General features: G+C 39.7%; 2 protein-coding genes and 1 non-coding gene across 4 annotated transcripts; 1 reads left to right on the forward strand and 2 right to left on the reverse strand.

Annotated features, from left to right (window-relative positions):
- Positions 1-177: 177 nt before the first annotated feature.
- Positions 178-3,531, reverse strand: manbal (mannosidase beta like). Of its 2 annotated transcripts, none has more exons than XM_056402223.1 (3): positions 3,368-3,531; positions 2,172-2,351; positions 178-704 (listed from the first exon to the last, which is right to left on the reverse strand). In XM_056402223.1, the coding sequence occupies exons 2-3, from the start codon at positions 2,319-2,321 to the stop codon at positions 594-596; spliced, it is 261 nt and encodes an 86-aa protein (XP_056258198.1). In that variant the 5' UTR covers positions 2,322-2,351; positions 3,368-3,531; the 3' UTR covers positions 178-593. The 2 variants fall into 2 exon arrangements, with proteins under 2 accessions (XP_056258198.1, XP_056258191.1); XM_056402216.1 differs by having other exon boundaries at positions 2,172-2,355; positions 3,368-3,527.
- A 1,071-nt stretch (positions 3,532-4,602) lies between these two features.
- LOC130185623 (nuclear factor of activated T-cells, cytoplasmic 2-like) lies at positions 4,603-16,638 on the reverse strand. The gene is made up of 10 exons (XM_056402187.1): positions 14,333-16,638; positions 12,633-13,614; positions 12,304-12,475; positions 11,512-11,714; positions 10,640-10,812; positions 10,317-10,457; positions 8,994-9,049; positions 8,539-8,671; positions 7,108-7,725; positions 4,603-5,149 (listed from the first exon to the last, which is right to left on the reverse strand). The coding sequence occupies exons 1-10, from the start codon at positions 14,457-14,459 to the stop codon at positions 5,103-5,105; spliced, it is 2,652 nt and encodes an 883-aa protein (XP_056258162.1). The 5' UTR covers positions 14,460-16,638; the 3' UTR covers positions 4,603-5,102.
- Positions 16,639-17,320: 682 nt separating this feature from the next.
- trnat-ugu (transfer RNA threonine (anticodon UGU)) lies at positions 17,321-17,393 on the forward strand. Its single transcript has one exon. It is a non-coding gene; the product is annotated as a tRNA-Thr (tRNA).
- The last annotated feature ends 59 nt before the right edge of the window (positions 17,394-17,452 follow it).

Consider the following 17,452-nt stretch of genomic DNA (forward strand, 5'->3'; position numbering starts at 1 on the left):
CATGATATGGAACTATGACCTAGTCACCTTATATTTTAAATTTTTCCTTACATTTTGAATTCTGCAACCGCAGTGTCTGAATATTGTGTAAATATAAACAAAAATAGCTTTAGCAAGGAAGTCATTCTGACTCATTAAACCAAACTGAAATTTGCCAATGAATAAAAACAACTAGGGTGAATGACTGCAAAATGCATTTAATTGCCTGTTGCATCCAAATACACTTCAATCAATGATACTCAATTATAAAAGAAAATAAATGAAAAACATATACCCAATAAAATGTGGCAGTCAGCACCGCACCAACACCATGGCAATTTGCTTCTTGTAATACTGTGTTGATTGCGAATAGGACACAGTTCATGTTTAATTCTGAAGTGTCTCAAATTAAGTGCACATACATTTTTATTGTAATATGACATTAGTGTTTCAAATACCTGTAGTGATAACTGTATGGGTATCTGCACATGTTGATTCACTGATTGTTACACACACACACACTCTCACACTATCTCTCTCTCTCACACACACACACACACACACACACACACACACACACACACACACACACACACACACACACACACACCTGTCTATCGCTTCTTTTTGCTCTCTTTCTTTGGCTTCTGTCGAATCTGAGTTGCCGATCCTTTAGGTTTCTTCATCTGTTCAGATGTCTTGCCATCAGTGGACTCAGTCTCCTCCTGTAGAGTAAACACATGAAGCATGTAACACCCTGCAATTTCAAAAGAAATCCCCTGAGTCATTGAAATGTGGTGTGAAAATACATGATTGCTAAGCATGATTAGATAAGTGTGTTTTGAAGATGTATTTGGATTATGCTTTTGCTGACTGACACTCACACATATGGTATATGGTTTTATTTTCCATCATGAAACGGTTTGTGTTTTATACAGTAAATTGCACATAGGGCATTAGTAATTTGTGATAACAATTAATTTTTCTGTTAGTTTTTCTGTTTGCAGCTCATTTAATCTGAATTAAATGGATGGTTGAATGAAATTTACAGAGTTTTTGGACATGCACACCAAAGAAAAGAAATTCAGGCATTTCAGCACTTTCCCTCTGTCAGCACTGTTTCTACGAGTGCAATCTTTCCTATTGTCCTAGCGGGGAAGAATGACAGCAGGATGCTGTAAAGGATGAAATGGCGACATACTGTGGGGAATAATCAGTGCATCTGATGATGATGTCTGAAAATAGAATAATTAGAAAGTGGATTTAATTGCTCTTGTCTATAAATAATCTCTCCTGACAGTTGTTAGTATAGAGATTGAGAAAGTAGCCCTTGGTGGCTCTGTCTTCACGGACATTCAAAAATAAAATATTCAGCACCTCTCTTGCTCATTGATGTCTTGTTTCTCTGTATTTAAGAGATGAAATGGTAAAATTCTGCAAGATTTTTATAGCAGAACCTCTTTTATGGCAGAATCTGTCAAGCCACAGTATTCCTAGTTACTCTTGAAAAATTTGGAGAAAATGTTTTTTACACTTTTCAGGCATTCTGTCAGAAATAAAATAGATTTATCTTTTACTGTTACACTGAGCAGCAATCAACTCAAACTCATTGATTGGTAGTATCTTGGTTCCAGACCTCAAAACTGCTGCTCCCATCCATAATAATAAGGTGAAAACAAAACAGCAGTTCACCCTGATTATCAAGCTGGATTGAAAATGTGTCCTGATGGAAAAATTGATTAACGTGAGGAAAATGTAGATGTTATGTTTCGGGTTCAACTGCAACATTTTTTCAATCCCCTATTTTTCCACATGATTTTTGCTCCTCCATCATCTAGCAAAGAAAAAAATATAAAATCTCATTAAAAAAAATACATGTGAAAGTAGGTGATTCAACAGAGATACTAAAATTCTAAAAAATATCAACACCAAATTGACAAATACGTCAAAGCAAGCACTTTATAGGGGCATATTTTGCTATCAAAGGTTTTGTGTACAGTGATCTTTTGATCACTGCCCATGTTGTGTCAGAGTCTTTTTCTCCATCAATTTGTATCCCCTCCTCACTTTTAACTGAGCCCAAACGTATGTCTGACCCCGACTGTGGAGGGCATCAGCAGGGGAAACAGTTCGAAAGAGGAACAGGCTTCAACACAAGGCCCACTCTTCTCCTCCTCTTGGTGTCTACCTACGTGTTCATGCCCCTTGGATGTGGGGAAGATGACAGCCAGGATGCAGATGAGCTGGAAGATGGCACCCAGAAACAACCCGTAACGCAGTAGGCTCTCTAGAAATGTAGGCTCAGGGACCTCTGGAGGGGACAGGTCCAGGTCTGCAGACATGATGCTGTTTGGTCTGTTTCCCTCAATGACCTCTCTGGGTAAACAACAGGTGCATAGTTAGCAGGATTACAAAAAGTGACGTATGGAGGGGTCATCGAGGGGGATTCGTCTGGTTACTTAATGCTGACTTGCCCAACTCTATTGCACATGCCACAAATACCATTTAATTTTTGCTATGTTTTAAGTTCATGAAATAAAAAGTATTACATTAACATTTGAATAAACTCTCCTTTTGAATGCAAGTTTCCTGCAGGGGTTTTAATTAGTGTAGGGCTGCAACTGACGATCATTTTCATTATCGATTCATCTAAAGATTAATTGATTGATTGTTGAACAGTTGAACAGTCAAAAAAAAAAATACCGCATTTACTAACACATACAACTAAGAAAAGGTGCAAAAAAGAAACTGAAGGAATATTTGACAATCTGTATTTAAAAATAACTTAAACAATTACTTGATTATTAAAATAACTAATTAACTGTTGCTGCTCTAACTTACATTTTTTCACTTCAAAAGTTTGCCCAGGGGTGCCCACACCTTTCCCTCACACTTATACTAGAGCTGCAACTAATGATTATTTTATTAATTGATTAATCTGCAGATTATTCACTCCAATATAAAATGTCACAAAGTTGTGAAAATAGTTATAAGTTAATAAGGATGATAATGGTTTCCCAGAGCCTAAAGTCTTAAATGTCTTAAAAGCAGCAATTGCACACATCTGAGAAGTTAAAATTCCGCAAATATTTTTAAATTTTCTTTGAAAATTCACCTACTAAACGATTATCAAAATTATAGCGATCAACTGATTGACTAGTACTTGCAGCTCTACTTAATATTACTATCAATTCATGACAGTCAATCTTGAAACAAAAGTCAAATGACGTATTCTAATCTCATGAATTTAGTTACTTTAAGTTATCAATGTGGATGCAGCCAGTACAACGTAGAAAACACTGAGACTGTTACATTCTTCAATACATAGATTTTAGCTAAACACAGACAGGCTACAATGTTACGATGTTTGCGTGGAAGAAAATCTTACCAGTTGTGGGAATATGTCACTCTTCTTCTTCGTTATTGGGATGCAAACATCAATACCAGGGCTGTAAATATATATAAGGCTGTGAAAAGCTATCAAAGAAGATGCTAGTTAGGTCTACAATGGGAGGAAAAAAAATTCCTTCTTCTTAACGGAAGTGAGGTCACCAATCTATTACCCACTTCCGTCCTGGTAAACGATTGGTTTGGAAATGCCGCCCCCTAATGTTCGCGTTGAACCGCAAACATTGAGATACCGACTCTAAAACTTCTCAACTCCGGTGGCCTCCTTTAGAAATATGGGATATAATGAATTTTTATTAAAGTAACAAATTCCTGCAAATCCAAATTACTTTTCAGTTTTAGTTACTAGATGTCATTCCTGCAGGTGTCGTTTGGCTTTTGAATGATAACTCAGATCCACATAATTGTAAAAGTAAAATGTGTTTCTCGTCTGATCATAAGAATAAAAACTGAAAAATAAAAGCCTCGTATCAGACAGACACCGTTAAATGAGCAGTGTGGACTTAACCATCTATTAGGGTGAGGCGTATTTTCTTTCATCCAGCAAAATGCTTCCTCCAGAGACTACAAAAACACATTAGTACATGCTGTTCTTTCTGTGGTAAATCCTCTGAGACAGTCTTCCACTTATTTTGGTCCTGCATCTACACACAGAAATAGTGCTCTGATATTATTTTTATTACATATATGTTTACTTTAAAGCTATGTTTTTAGTTATTGCAATTTTCACAACCATCATAAAGGATTTCCTCTTATAATAAATCTAATCTTTATTCTTCTCAACAACCACATGCATAAATTCACAAAAACAAAACCTTTTTTTATTGTATTAAAATGTGAATTGACGCACTACATAGATTGTATTAGGAACTCCAATCCAAAAGCAAGTAAGTTTTAAAAAAATAATTTCTCTTTTCTCTCTCTCGTATGCCTATTAATTATGCACGTCTTGTTTCTCATTTGTTTTGCTATTTGCCCCTGGCTGGAAAAACTATACAGAAAAATCCAGAAAAATCTATGTATCTACTATGTTTTACTCCACTGTATTTATCTTATAGCTGTAGTTTATTATACCAGGCCAGGTTACTTGACTGATGAACTGGTGCTCTAATATAGTTTGAAGTCATTTCAAAGTTAAAGGCAGTTAGTTTTAAAGCATATTAATTGAGATTATTTGATTTACTCTTCAGTCTGCTCTCATTTTAAACACAATGCTTCATATAAACAGAATTTATTTCTTATAAAATATTTTATACATGCTTACAATGAGCAATTGTACAAATATATGAACAGAGGGAAGTTAAGCAGGTTAAAATAAAGAAACGATGCAGACACACAATATATAGAATGACGCGTCTTTGCTAGACTAAACTGTATGACAATATTGTAGGCTAACAAAGTAACTGAGAGCTGACTCATTTTTGATGTAAAATGTTGTAGCTGAGGACTGAGCTTGGAACAACCACCCATCCTAGTTTCACAGAAACATGAATAATCTTGAAATAAAGTCAACATAAGCCTTTTATGGATCAGTTTCTATTGTTTGCCTCAAATATCTGCCACAAATCCAGTCAATTTTTTTTTTATTACGAGTCTTACAAGTAAAAGCTTACTCCAAGAGGATTTTATATTTATAGTTTCTGAAGTCTGTAGATCATGTTTACTGCGTAAATTTTGAATGTGACGGACAGCAGGGCTGCTGCAGGCCTCCAGGTTCACTCTCCATTATGGCCTTTCAAGTCCCTTCTTATGATGTCGTTCACTGCAAAACATTCAAAAAATAGGGATGAGCATCTTTAATGTTCACAATATAAAAATAAAACAAGATGGTTTTAAATAAATCTGTCTTAGTTTCATATGCATTTGTTTTATATTTAAAACCCCTTTGTACAGATTTTTTTAATTTCTTCTGGTATACATTTTTGTTTGTGGATAAAAAGGGCAATTACAGTCAAAACGAGTTGTTTCTTGTCATCAATTTTTTTTTTTGTAGCAGGGGGCATTTCATTCTTTTATATGATGGTTCACAGTCAAGAGATGACAGGAAATGAGGGGGGAGTGAGATGGGGTCCCCACCTAGACTTGAATCCGGGACTTTGAGGTTTGCGGTTGGTGCCTAGATGACAAAGCCACCATTGTCCCCAGACATTTTGTAATTTCACACATAAATCAGTGTAATGATGACTTTCATTCCCCACAGTGATGTTGTGAAGTATTGCAATTACATTAATGGCCACAAGATGTCTCTACTTTCTTGAACACAGATTATCAGCAGTGGTTTTTGGACTGAGCAAGTGTCTCTGTCCTCACAAAAATAAGTACCGCTCTTACACATTCATCTTTTGAAAGAAAAAATAACAAGATTAGTATTTGTCCTAATCCTATTAACCCTCAAGAAACAATGGTGAAGAGAAATAATAACTTTAACACAGTAGTGTATTTTTCCTTCTGATGCTCAGTAAAAAAACATTGTTGTGGTTTCCTAAACTTTCACTATGACTCCAGCCTCTATCAGAGACAAAGGTCATTGCTGCGTTCTTTTTTCTTTTCCTTCTTTACCACAGGTGTGTCTGCATATATTTGCCTATACAATACACTTCCTGTTTCTGTCTTCCATCACAGAGGTGTAAACAGAAACTTTCCCCAACAGCAAACAAGGTCAGGGTAGATTTATTATTCTCTCATTCTCTCATTGTTGTTGCATCTTTCAGAATTCATAAGCAACTTGTACACATTTATTTCAAATGAAACCTGGCGTGCTCATGAAGCTTCTGCAAGTGTGTGCGTTTACGTGTGTGTGACAGAGTGAAAATCAGACTGAAACAGACAGGAAAGTGGATAGAAAGGCCTGACAGTTAACCACAAGGCGGGATTTGCAAGCCTATAGTTGCAGCATGCTTGTATGCATTTGCAGACTGGACCACAAATACCCATCCCCCAGGCTTCCACATTTCATTTTAAACAGTGTTATTTTTAGAGGTTTTTAAGTAGCGCATGCTCCCATTTACACATGAAAATCAATAGTGTATCATCTACAAAATCAGCCAAACAATTTAGCAATCTTCTCAAGAACATTTTTCAAAATCAACAAAGATAAACCAGGGAGTGAAACAAATCCATTAGAACCCAAACAGATTAGACTTAGACCCTGGGTAATAGGATAAAGTAAATGTATTGCCAATTACGCTACACAATTGTATACACACAAAATGTTACACTATCGGATACAAAACATAAACACCAACTGACTAAAGGATATATTCAAAGTCTTTGTGGAGGTTCCCACTTGATTTGATTGACTGCTAGATCCTCATAGTTCTAAATCCTCATCTTAGCTTGAAGCCTTGGTGTGAGACGAGGAGTAGACCACAAGCCCATTCATGTTTGACTGATTGATTTCATGATTGACAGCTGTGAGCTCCCACTCCTGACTCTGGCCTTTTCTAATTGGTTAGAAAGGGGAGGTTTGCTCAGAAACTGCCAGACTGTTCCAATGAGTCTGAGTCACAGAAACCTTAGACCGCTCCTCTTTACATCAAGATACTGTATGTATTGGAGCATATATCTGCTAATAAATATTAGAGAACCATCTGGTAAGTGTAACATCAAGTGGAAGTTCTTATCGGACCGTTCGGTCAGACATTGCTCCTCTGAGTTTTCAACAATCTGCATTTCTTTTGCAGCACACTGACCCATTTAGTATGTAACAGTAATACTCACCATCTTCCAGGTAGGCATAGCTGAGGTTCTCTTGTTTGACTGTGACCCTCTCTGGAGCCCGTTCCTCATGGTTTCCTGTACTTGGCTCTACCCTGCATACGGCCTTTCCTTGAGCTTGACCTAGGACGTATCTTGAAGGTGGTGACTTCCCCAGTTGCAGCGCTGTCTGCATAAAACTCTGATGTCTCGACATCAAACAGGCCTCAAATGAATCACCAACCTGAGGGCCTTCGCTCAGTTTGCCCACAAGGGTGCTGACACACTGGCTGGGAGTGGCAGCAGCGTGGGAAGCCATTGGGGAACTGCCAAGAACGGTGGTACCACAGCTACTGTAATGTTGGTTTGCAGTCTGGTACAGTACGGGACTGTTAATCAGAGTGCTGGCTCTGGACTGGTAATAGACTGTTTGGTCTTCCACTGGATTAGGTGTTAACATGCAGGCTCTGGGGTCTACAGTGGCTAGATGGTACAGTGTTGGAGAAGCATTCAAGGCTTGAAGGTTGTTGTCCTGCTCCAGCTGATGGTAGAGTGACTTCATTGTCAGACCAGGCAGTGACTGATTATCTGAGTAGCCATATGAATTCAACTGATAGTCATCCACTGGCTCGGCTTTAATGGCTGGAATAAAAAAAAATAAAAAAATCATGGCAATCCATCCAATAGTTGTTGAGATATTTCATTCTGGACTAAAGTGGTGGAGCGACCGGCTGAAAGAGCAGCACTGCCATCCACAGTGCATGGTTAAAAATAATTAGTGAGTCTTAAGATGTTACAAGGATTTATCATCTCCCTCATCAGTCTACTAATTAACAAAGTTCGTTGTTTCCGGAAATGCTTTCTGAAACGTGCTAAACAGTGCATTTGAATTTCAGATATGAGTATCACATGTATGTGAAGAAGGGATTAGCAAAAACAATAGTAGAGTGGCAGGTTTTTCCCTTGAGAACAAGTGAAAGTTACCAATCCTGCGTAAAAACACATTGTGACTGCGGTTTACTGCAAACAGCAATTGATTGATCGATTTCTTGTGACTGGGACTGATTTCTTGTAAAACTGTAGAACATTGGTTTAAAATGAAGATCATAGAAAGATTCCCCTTGGCTGCTTTTAATTGTGTAGCAGTTAGATTTAATCAGACTTAAGTGTTGCAATTTCCTGCAGTGTCTTAGTTTGACTTAATAAGAGGATGGGAGACTTGACACACATTAACCTCTTTTCAGCAACACTATAACCACTGTAAGGTTGAATTAATGTTGCAGGTTGTCTTTCAGCATGTGGTTTGTGTTGTGAGAGGTGGCAACAACATTTCCCCACAACACCAGACCTGACCTTTTCTGCCAACCCTAAGGTGGGAACTGTTAACCTTTTGTCCACCTTTTGGCCACCTACATTTCTCCCTGTAGTGACAGACCTGAGTTAGCAGATATGTACCTTTCACAGGAGTGTAGATGAAGTGCTGGGGCTGACTGCGTTTCTTCTTTCCGTTGATGACATAGAAGTTGACTTTGGCTGGGTGGCAAATGGTCCTGTCACGATACCGAGGGACCTCAACAAACAGCATGTTCTAGACGGGGATTGCAATAAAACAGAAAAAAGATCAGACAAAGAGTCATGTAGCAACAGAGAGGTGTGGGCTGCACCCAAATATCTCCCTGGTGAATTTCAAATCAAAATCAGCATCAAAACTTTGATTCTTTAAATATGATGTAGAGGAAGTCCGAAAAGCGTGGTCATAGACTTTGTGTATTGCTTCCTGTTTTGAATACATGTGAAGTTTGTGCCAGACAATGTTGATTTAATGACAAAAAAGTACAGATCATTGGTTCTGTAAAATATGTTACTGCCTGAATGCATTTATCAGTATAGATAAATAGAAGTTCACTCACAGCTTGTGTTTTGTCTTTGTCCACAGTGGCCTCCACCTCCCAGATTTGCTGCCCGTCTGAAAGCAGAGGGAATACAGGGTGCAGTGAGTTTTAAAGGGGGTTTTAAAATAATAGTTTGACATTTTGGAAAATCCACGTATTCGCTTTCTTGTTGAGTTAGATATTAGGATTGATTCCACGCTGGACTGATTCCCATGACTGTAGAAGGAATATGTAGCTGTAGTCAGCAACTGGTTGAATTAGCTTAGCTTGAAGACTGAAAACAGAGGGAAACAGCAAGCCTGGCTCTGTCCAAGGGCAAGAAACTAAACTAAAACTCACTAATTAAAATGTTATATCTTGTTTGTTTGATCAAAACAAAAAGCAACGCATTAAACTGACAAGTTTGTACTGGGGGTTATGTGCCGGATTACTTTGATCTTCTCATCAAACTCTTGGCAAGAAAGCAAATGCGTATTTTGGAAAATATCAAGCTATAAAAAGCATCTTTGATTGGTTTAACAATGAATTTGTTAGACATCAGCCCTGTCCTTAATTTAGCAAGTGAGCACATTTAAAACAAAGGCAGTGGAAAACTGCTTTCTCTTTTATGTCTGGTTTAGTGTTTCAATCCCACCTCAGTTTTTACCTGTTGTTTCTGTTTTCTACCCACGCTTTGAGAAAAAACAAAAAAAAAACCAAAGCCTCTGCTCTGGGCCTGAATCTTTATCAGTCTGCCAAACCACATCCTGTTGCATAAAACCCCACACCAAGCAACAGGGAGGCTTTACATGCAGACAACTGTACCCATCCTGCTCTCAAACCATGTAGCCCAACAATTGTGTGTGGGCAGAAGGTGCAGTAACGAGGTGAGAAATTTCCAAAGTAATAAATAAAAATGTTTTTCTCCAGCAAGAAAGTAAAAGTTTAAACTAATGGTTCATTTTGTCAGAGTCAGTTAAATGTGGGGGTGGAAGATGTGCGTCACTGAAAGTTGATGTTTCCCGGATGATATGCAAAATAATCTCAAAATACAAATACTATATGAGTAGGTGAATACACTCAAGTAGGATATAAGGAGGAAGTAAGTGGGTGCTGTACAAAATATGGACCTATTTTAATTATAGAAACAACCAGAGGTCAAAATAAGACACACATCAAAAATAGCTACAGGGGAAAATACAATTATCTGCTTTCTTGTTTAAAGTTAGATCGGAGGAGTCATACTACTGTCATTTCTGGATGGTAATAAGTAGCTACAGCTAGCAGTTGGTTAGTTTAGCATAAAGACCAGAAACAGGGGGAAAGAGGTTTGTTGATTTCAAAAAAAGATCTCTTCCTCACCTTGCGTCTTCTCAGAGAATATCACCTTGGAGTCAGGTGTGAAATTTTGTCCAGTGAGGACCATCTGTTGACCACCGAGTACTGAGCATCGGTCCAGGTCTTGCCTCTCAACTGCAGGCAGCTCCATTGCTGAGCGCTGGGCTGAGGAAACAGGAAGACATGGCTGTATGAAAAACCAAGCTAGAGTAATAAAACATCTAGTGGGAAAATTTTCAGGACATTTGGCCAATCTATTTTGGATAATTAAAATCCAATTGCTGTGTTGACTAGTATAGCCTGGGGAACATTCACTTTTTGCTTATCATGAATTAAATACTCCTTACAGCATTCAATAGGATCAGAGGAAACTTGAAGAGACACAAGCTGGCCTCCAGGCTGGGGAATGTGGACACGAAACACCAAACGCACACGTGTGTTTTTTCGTCCGATGTCCGTCTCACCGTTCCTCAGTTCGATGTCTGCGTTTCTCAGCTTCAGGATCCCTACACAGTCAATCCTGTAAAAAGTGGGAGAAAACACAGATAAGGTTAAAATGTTTTGGAAATGATGCCAAAGTGCTGTCACCTTGATTTACACCAAAATCTACTGCTATCTTTGTTCACACACAGTCCAACTCAAACTATAGTTTGCTGTAATCTGATCAGTGAGTTATAATCTTGTTTTGTTCTGTCAAAGTAGTGGTATTTTGTTAAAAAAAATAACTTTTTGCAGCTATTTTGCAGTCATTCATCACATGTCAAGTTCATCAAAGCATTTCTATTTGCTGCTGTAAATACCCTGTATCTGGTTAGGCTTTCATGGAAAAACTCTCTGGCACGCAGGAAGTGATGCATTTCAAGTTTCCGTCAGCAGCAACAGCAACTTGTTGGGAGGAAAAACGATACCTTGTAGCTGGCATTAGCAGCAATAGCCGCCATGGCTGAGTATAGACAGAAATGTCGAGCATTTAACACATACTCAAACTTCATAAATGTAAAATCCAAAGAAAACTGCCTGGCAGCTCAGTTTACTTTATCTCTGCATCTGTAACTCCGGGAGACGAAGTGCAAAAAACACCACTGAAGATTGCTAATAAGCATCAGGTCACAGACGACTGTCTTAAAAAAAATCTTGTTGCTTCATTTAGTGCGTTTGTGATTCACTCATGACTTATTTTTGGTGATCATGTATCCCACACCCTTTCTGTTTTACTCACACCACTCTCATGTGGTTCTTTGGCTCCAGGGGGATCTCCAACACTTTAGTCCCGTTTGTCATCCTCTCCTTACTCGCCGTGGTGACGGTCTTCCCGGTGATGCGGTGGACCTGATAGAAGGCATGGGGTTTCAGGAGTCTCTCATCTGCCGTCCCTATGAAGACTTGCAACCACAGTGGAACCGTGCCTTGATACCCGTGGAGCTGGTGAGGGCAACAAAAGCGATCAAATGCATGCTTCACAATGATCTAAATTGACTATAATGCCATTAACGTGCAAGACTGCAGAGGAAATCTATTCTCCCTGTGGGGATGATTTCACAGGTCACTGTCTAACTGGCATAGCAGGAACACTGCTTTGCATACCCGTTTGTGCAGCAGTGCCAGGAAACCCAGCAGTGATGGCTTATTGATTAACTCACCAGAGGAGTAAATAAAGCAGATCCATGTACCAATACTTGTATGTTAGTAAATATACCTTAATTGTAACTATTAGTGTAGTTTTAGTAGTTTCAAGCAATGCATGCCTTTAATAAACTGTCCCTGTGGGAGTAGTGATGTGATAGTGACATGAGGCTTTTCTTTCATTTGCATGCCGGTCGGCTTTACATAAACACATTGTCCAGGAAATACCACTCCACATTTACGACTTCTTACTCCCACTCATGCTCTTCTTTCCTACGGCATTGGCAGTGACAAAGATGTGAAGTGAGAAGGATCTTTTTCTGTTTCCTTCTTTGCATTCACACACATGTAAACCCCAAAGCCTCCAAGTGTGAAACAAAACAAGCACCTGAACTTCCGGATGCCCCCCTTTCGGTGTCTTTACAGCTCCTCGGCTACCCTCAGTCTCGTAGTGAGCTCTGTGGTGAGATCTGGGCTGCTGCTGGATCAGTAGTTCATACTGACCAGACTGACTGGGCAATGGCCACTCTAAGGATGGAAGTGGGGCCACAGAGAGACGACTGGAAAAAAGACAAAAGCCAAAAAAAAGCTATAAATTTAGAGAATGACAAAAAAATACAATTGAAATATTTCATTTCATAGTTGTCAATTAAATGACTGATCTTATTAGAAAGATATAAATTGTCTGTAAGTCATAAAAAAGGACAAACAACACACCTGAATGCTCCATGATGGACTGGATGAGGAGGAGGCCACACAGCTGGGACCATATAAATGGTGTCAGACTTGACCTCGGGTCCTGCCCTGCCAATTCCCTCCTGCTCAATGGGCCAGTCATATAGCTGTCCATACACACAGTCCTGTCTCTGTGCCTGCCCATGTGCATTTCGCCCCACTACAGAGGGCACTGCTCTGGATAGGCCGGAGCTGAGGCCCCAGTCCTCCTCCAGGCCTAAGGAGGATGTCTGAACTTGGGCTTGAAACTCAGCTTGGGCCTGGAATTGTTGGAGGTAGTGGGACCCCTGCTGCTCATGAGGCGATGGGATGGGGCTGGGGCTTCGGGAGCGCTGCTTGATAGGAGTGCCCCCCTGACAGGAGTGGGCCTGGTCATACGCACGTTTTCCATGCGGTGAGGCAGAGCGGGAGCGCTGGTGGGGATGTGGCGCAGCAGAACGCTGGTGTTGTGGCAGGAGAAAGGTCTCATCTGTGACACTGTTGAGAGGTGAGGCTCCTGGAGAGGAGTGGGCAGAAGAAGTATGGATGCCCTGGAGGCCCGGGCAGAGATCTAAGGCGGACACCCCCATGCTACAGCCAGCTGCATTGGAAGGAGAGACACAAGGTGAAGCTACTGGGGAGTATGACTCTGCTGGCCATCCTGTGGAGGAGTTACTGCTGGCAGGGCTCACACACTCCCTATAGGTTGCACGGCCTTTGGGGCTCAGCTCCAGGGTCTGCGAACTGAGAGAGTCGCCTGATGGAGTGATCTCAATCCTGGGGCTTGGAGCAGGTATGTTCCCCGGTCTTGATGGCAGCCCCAAGGAGTCAAACACAGCCCCTGACAGGTTTTCTGTGGTGGGGCACTGAGAGGAGGGGTTTTGGCTGGGGGCAGGCTGGTTGGAGGCGGAGATGTACACAGTGGGTTCACCGACCACCAGCAGAGGAGGCTGGTTGTTGTTCTGAAGGAGAGCACCTGGATCATCTGTAAATATCAAAAGTAAGGATTCATTTGTGCAATCACAGATCCCCTCCAGGAAAATTTATATTTTATATAATATCATTATATAGACATATAATCTGTGTCTGATATGTTTATTCCATGAAAATATTGAATTAACTCTTTAAAAATTCTAAAAATCTATGTCTTTGCACTCATTGAAAAAAATCCAGAGTCTATGAATAAGCAAACGTAAAAAGTTTAACCACTGGTCACAATATGTCTCATACCGCACTGTAAAATTTTTTTTTTTTTTTATTGTTTCCTCATCGCTCTTATGTAAATTGGCTTTCACACTAGTTGTGATGTCAGTAAATCAAACTCACATTGGAAGTGAGCACAGTGAAACTGTCTTCTACTATCAAACTCTGCACAGTGAAGGTCAAACATCTAAGTGAAGTAGAGCAAAACATGCTTCTGAGTGGAGGTGGAATTTAAATTTGAACTCCTTAACAGTGGAAAAGACAGCACATGCCCATTTTACTGTTTATTAAAAAAAGAGGCCTTGATTTCGCCTGTTTAATGGCAGTGAAAAGGAGATTTCAGTGTAACATCAGTACCTGACAGCTCAGCACTTACTCAGCCACTTCATTACAGCTAAATACAAACTCAACGCAACAAATTATCATGATGTAACTACAAACAAGATATTATGTTAGTTCTCTACAAAAGCAGAATAATTGATGCATACATACACACATACCTTTGTCACAGCCAACAGGAAAATCTTCTTCAGGTGGATTATACAGAAACAGGTCAGAAAAGTCCAACTCCTCCTGACTTATGTCTTGACCCAGGCTCTCGGTGAGCCCCAAACCTCCAGAAGTCATCTCCAGCTCTGAATATACAGATTTCCTCTCGACAAGTATACCGTAACTAAAATATAATAACTTTTAACAACTTTTAACTCAACGTTTTAACTCGCCAATTAATTTCACGTCCGTTCAAAGGTCAGGTAATTAAAGAAAAAAAACGGTTGGTGTTACAGTTTTTCTAAGATAAGTTTAAAACATTTGCAGCTGCTCAAATAAAACCTCCAGCACCGCGACATGAAAATGTGAGAGGCGATAGACGCTTCCTGTCACCGATGCTGGTGACATGCAGACGGGAGGTGCAGACCTGCCTGTACGCACGTGTTTGTGTGCGCGCGCGCTGACAGTGCAGCCCAGAATCCTCAAACCCTCACTGACTTCCTTTCCTACATTGTGAGTCAAGGGTGATAGTACCTACACAGATAATATATCTTAGAGGTTAAATATATAGTAGGGGAGACTAGCAATGGTTGCAATTAAGGAACGGTCGCAACAAGTCGTATTCCTTCAATCAGAAACATGCTAGAGTGATGACACTCATACTGCTCATGCTCAGTTAGACCCTCCCCTCTGCAGGAAGACAGAAGATACATTCATTAACTGCATTAATTGGAAAAAAAAAAGGGAAGTATGAAAGTAATTTTTTTCATGAGCTGCATTTTTTTGTCATACTGTAAGTATGAATTAATCAAAATTTAGTTTGAATCATTGTTTTGTTGACTTCTAAGTGAAATGGTTAGCATATGTCAAGGTCAGCGTGTTTAGCTAGCACGTGATGGTCTGTCATGGCTGTTAGAGTGGGGATGGTTGCAACAAGTTTTTGTAACTGTCCCCAAGCTAAGCAGCCATATTAAAACAGACCACACAAGTATGTGTCAACATTGTTTAGTTCATATTAGACAATATATGCTGCTAATTTTGTCCACTAGCATAACAGATGCGACAGTAATTGCTCATTTTAAAGCAAAAGACCTCAGGGTTGGGGGTCAGTTGCAACATCTGAATTCTTTGCAACATCTTCCATTCAAATACATACTGTGAATGATAGTCTCTAGTCTGTTATCTTTGGTAATAGGTCTATTATATTGATATCAAATGATACAAGATAAATTATATTTAGGCATTTAGATGTATTGATGTATTTATTAATAATTCCTCAAGCATTTTTTTTAGCTAATATCTTTTAATTATACTGGTCTTTCTCTTTACTTTTCTCTATCGTGTGTTCCTGTCTGTCGTTGAATAATTTTAGATAAATAATTAAAATTGTATTGAATTAAAATTCTTAACGACCACATTTTTAATTTTTATCATCAAATACCTGTTAAATTAAGTAACATACAGGATTTTTTTTTAACTTGTGTTTCACAGCGCTGATAGTAATACTGCATTGTCTTAGTGCTTTAACTTACTATGCAGTGCAATTCTACGGTGTGAACAACTCCACCCAGCACTGTTCAGATAAGTATTTATACTGTGCATTTGCCTCTATAGCTTACATATAACTATCTATTCCGCATATTCCAGCCACTTCATCTCTATATACAAACAATTACACATATTGCCTATTGCATCCCACACACTGCATATATTGTAAGATATAGCATAACTTATTCTGTAGCTTTTACTCATAACTGCACTTCAATGTCACAGCCTGCTATGCCGATTTCTCACTCTCCACTCTGCCACACCTCCTAATCAGCTTCACTGTCTTCACCTGTTGCCCCCAGCTGCAGTCGATCCCCAATCAGACCATTATATATACATCCCCGGTTCACTCGCTCCTTGCCGGATTGTTCTCAGCGTCATGCTTGACCTTCCAGCGTTTATCCCCGGACTGACTTCCTCTTTTCGACTCTGCTTGCCCCCTGACCATCCTGCCTCGTCTCTGCCCCGGTAAATAACCTTAGCCTTCTGTGCCCGACCACGAGTAATGCCTGTGCGATTCCTGGTTCCCGTCTACTAGTCCCTGTGGCTGTTTGGCGTTTTCCAGTTCCCTCGACGACATCTCCAGCCTGCTCCCTAACGCTCGGCACCGCCAGCCCCAGTCTTCAGGTCCAAGAACTTTCCCCTGTGTGTGTGTGTGAGCGCAGTCACCTCGCTCCATTCACCGGACCCCGGGCTCTCCAGCCCCGGACCCCATCCTCGACTCTTCATACCCACCTGTGTGTGTTCTCTCTGCTGGTATTTCAATAAAGGTCATTTCCAACTATCCCTCTGTTTGGATGTGCTGCATGTGGGTCCTATCACACCCCGTTACATTCAGGCTTTTTTCTACCTGTACTCTGCACAACCACAATTAAGTTGAATCTACTTTAATCCAATCCGTAACAAAATCCGTTTAAAAATGAATAAAGATAATGTTACTCAAAATATAAGTCAAGAAACTTGTTTGTGCCAACAGTAAGTAAATAAAAACGTAAAATCAAATAAAAAGTAAGTGCAAGGCGCTTTTGGCCACTGAGTGGCAGTATTGTACAAGTCCAGTCCACACCCAACTTGTGGTACTTTCTGCTTAAAGGCTGCGTTCACCCACATTTAAAAAATCATCATCTCCCTGTTGTAGTATGTAGTAATACATATATTATAATTGTGATTTTGATATATTTTTCAGAGATTACTACCTCTAACCCCACACAAAACAGGTGAATATTGAGCAGTCACTTTCCGTACTTTACACATTAATGTAATATTTCAAACAATATTTCAGTAATGTTATTTAATTAGATTATTGTATTTTTTCATAACCTGGACTCTAATATATAAAATAATTTCTCTTGCCATATTGTCATGCTAGGAAGATACTATAACTTGACTAGAGTGTCTCACCTCTTACTCTTTCATCAGACTGATTTGCTGACAGGATGTATTATAACAGTGGCTCTATAGCTCAGTGGTTAGAGCACTGGTCTTGTAAACCAGGGGTCGTGAGTTCGATCCTCACTAGGGCCTTACATTCCTGTTACCTCCCAACTCAGCTTGGTTTATTTCAAGGCAGGTAATTGTACAGA

This window comes from Seriola aureovittata, chromosome 2 (assembly GCF_021018895.1).
Source record: "Seriola aureovittata isolate HTS-2021-v1 ecotype China chromosome 2, ASM2101889v1, whole genome shotgun sequence".
In the NCBI taxonomy this organism is placed as follows: domain Eukaryota; kingdom Metazoa; phylum Chordata; class Actinopteri; order Carangiformes; family Carangidae; genus Seriola; species Seriola aureovittata.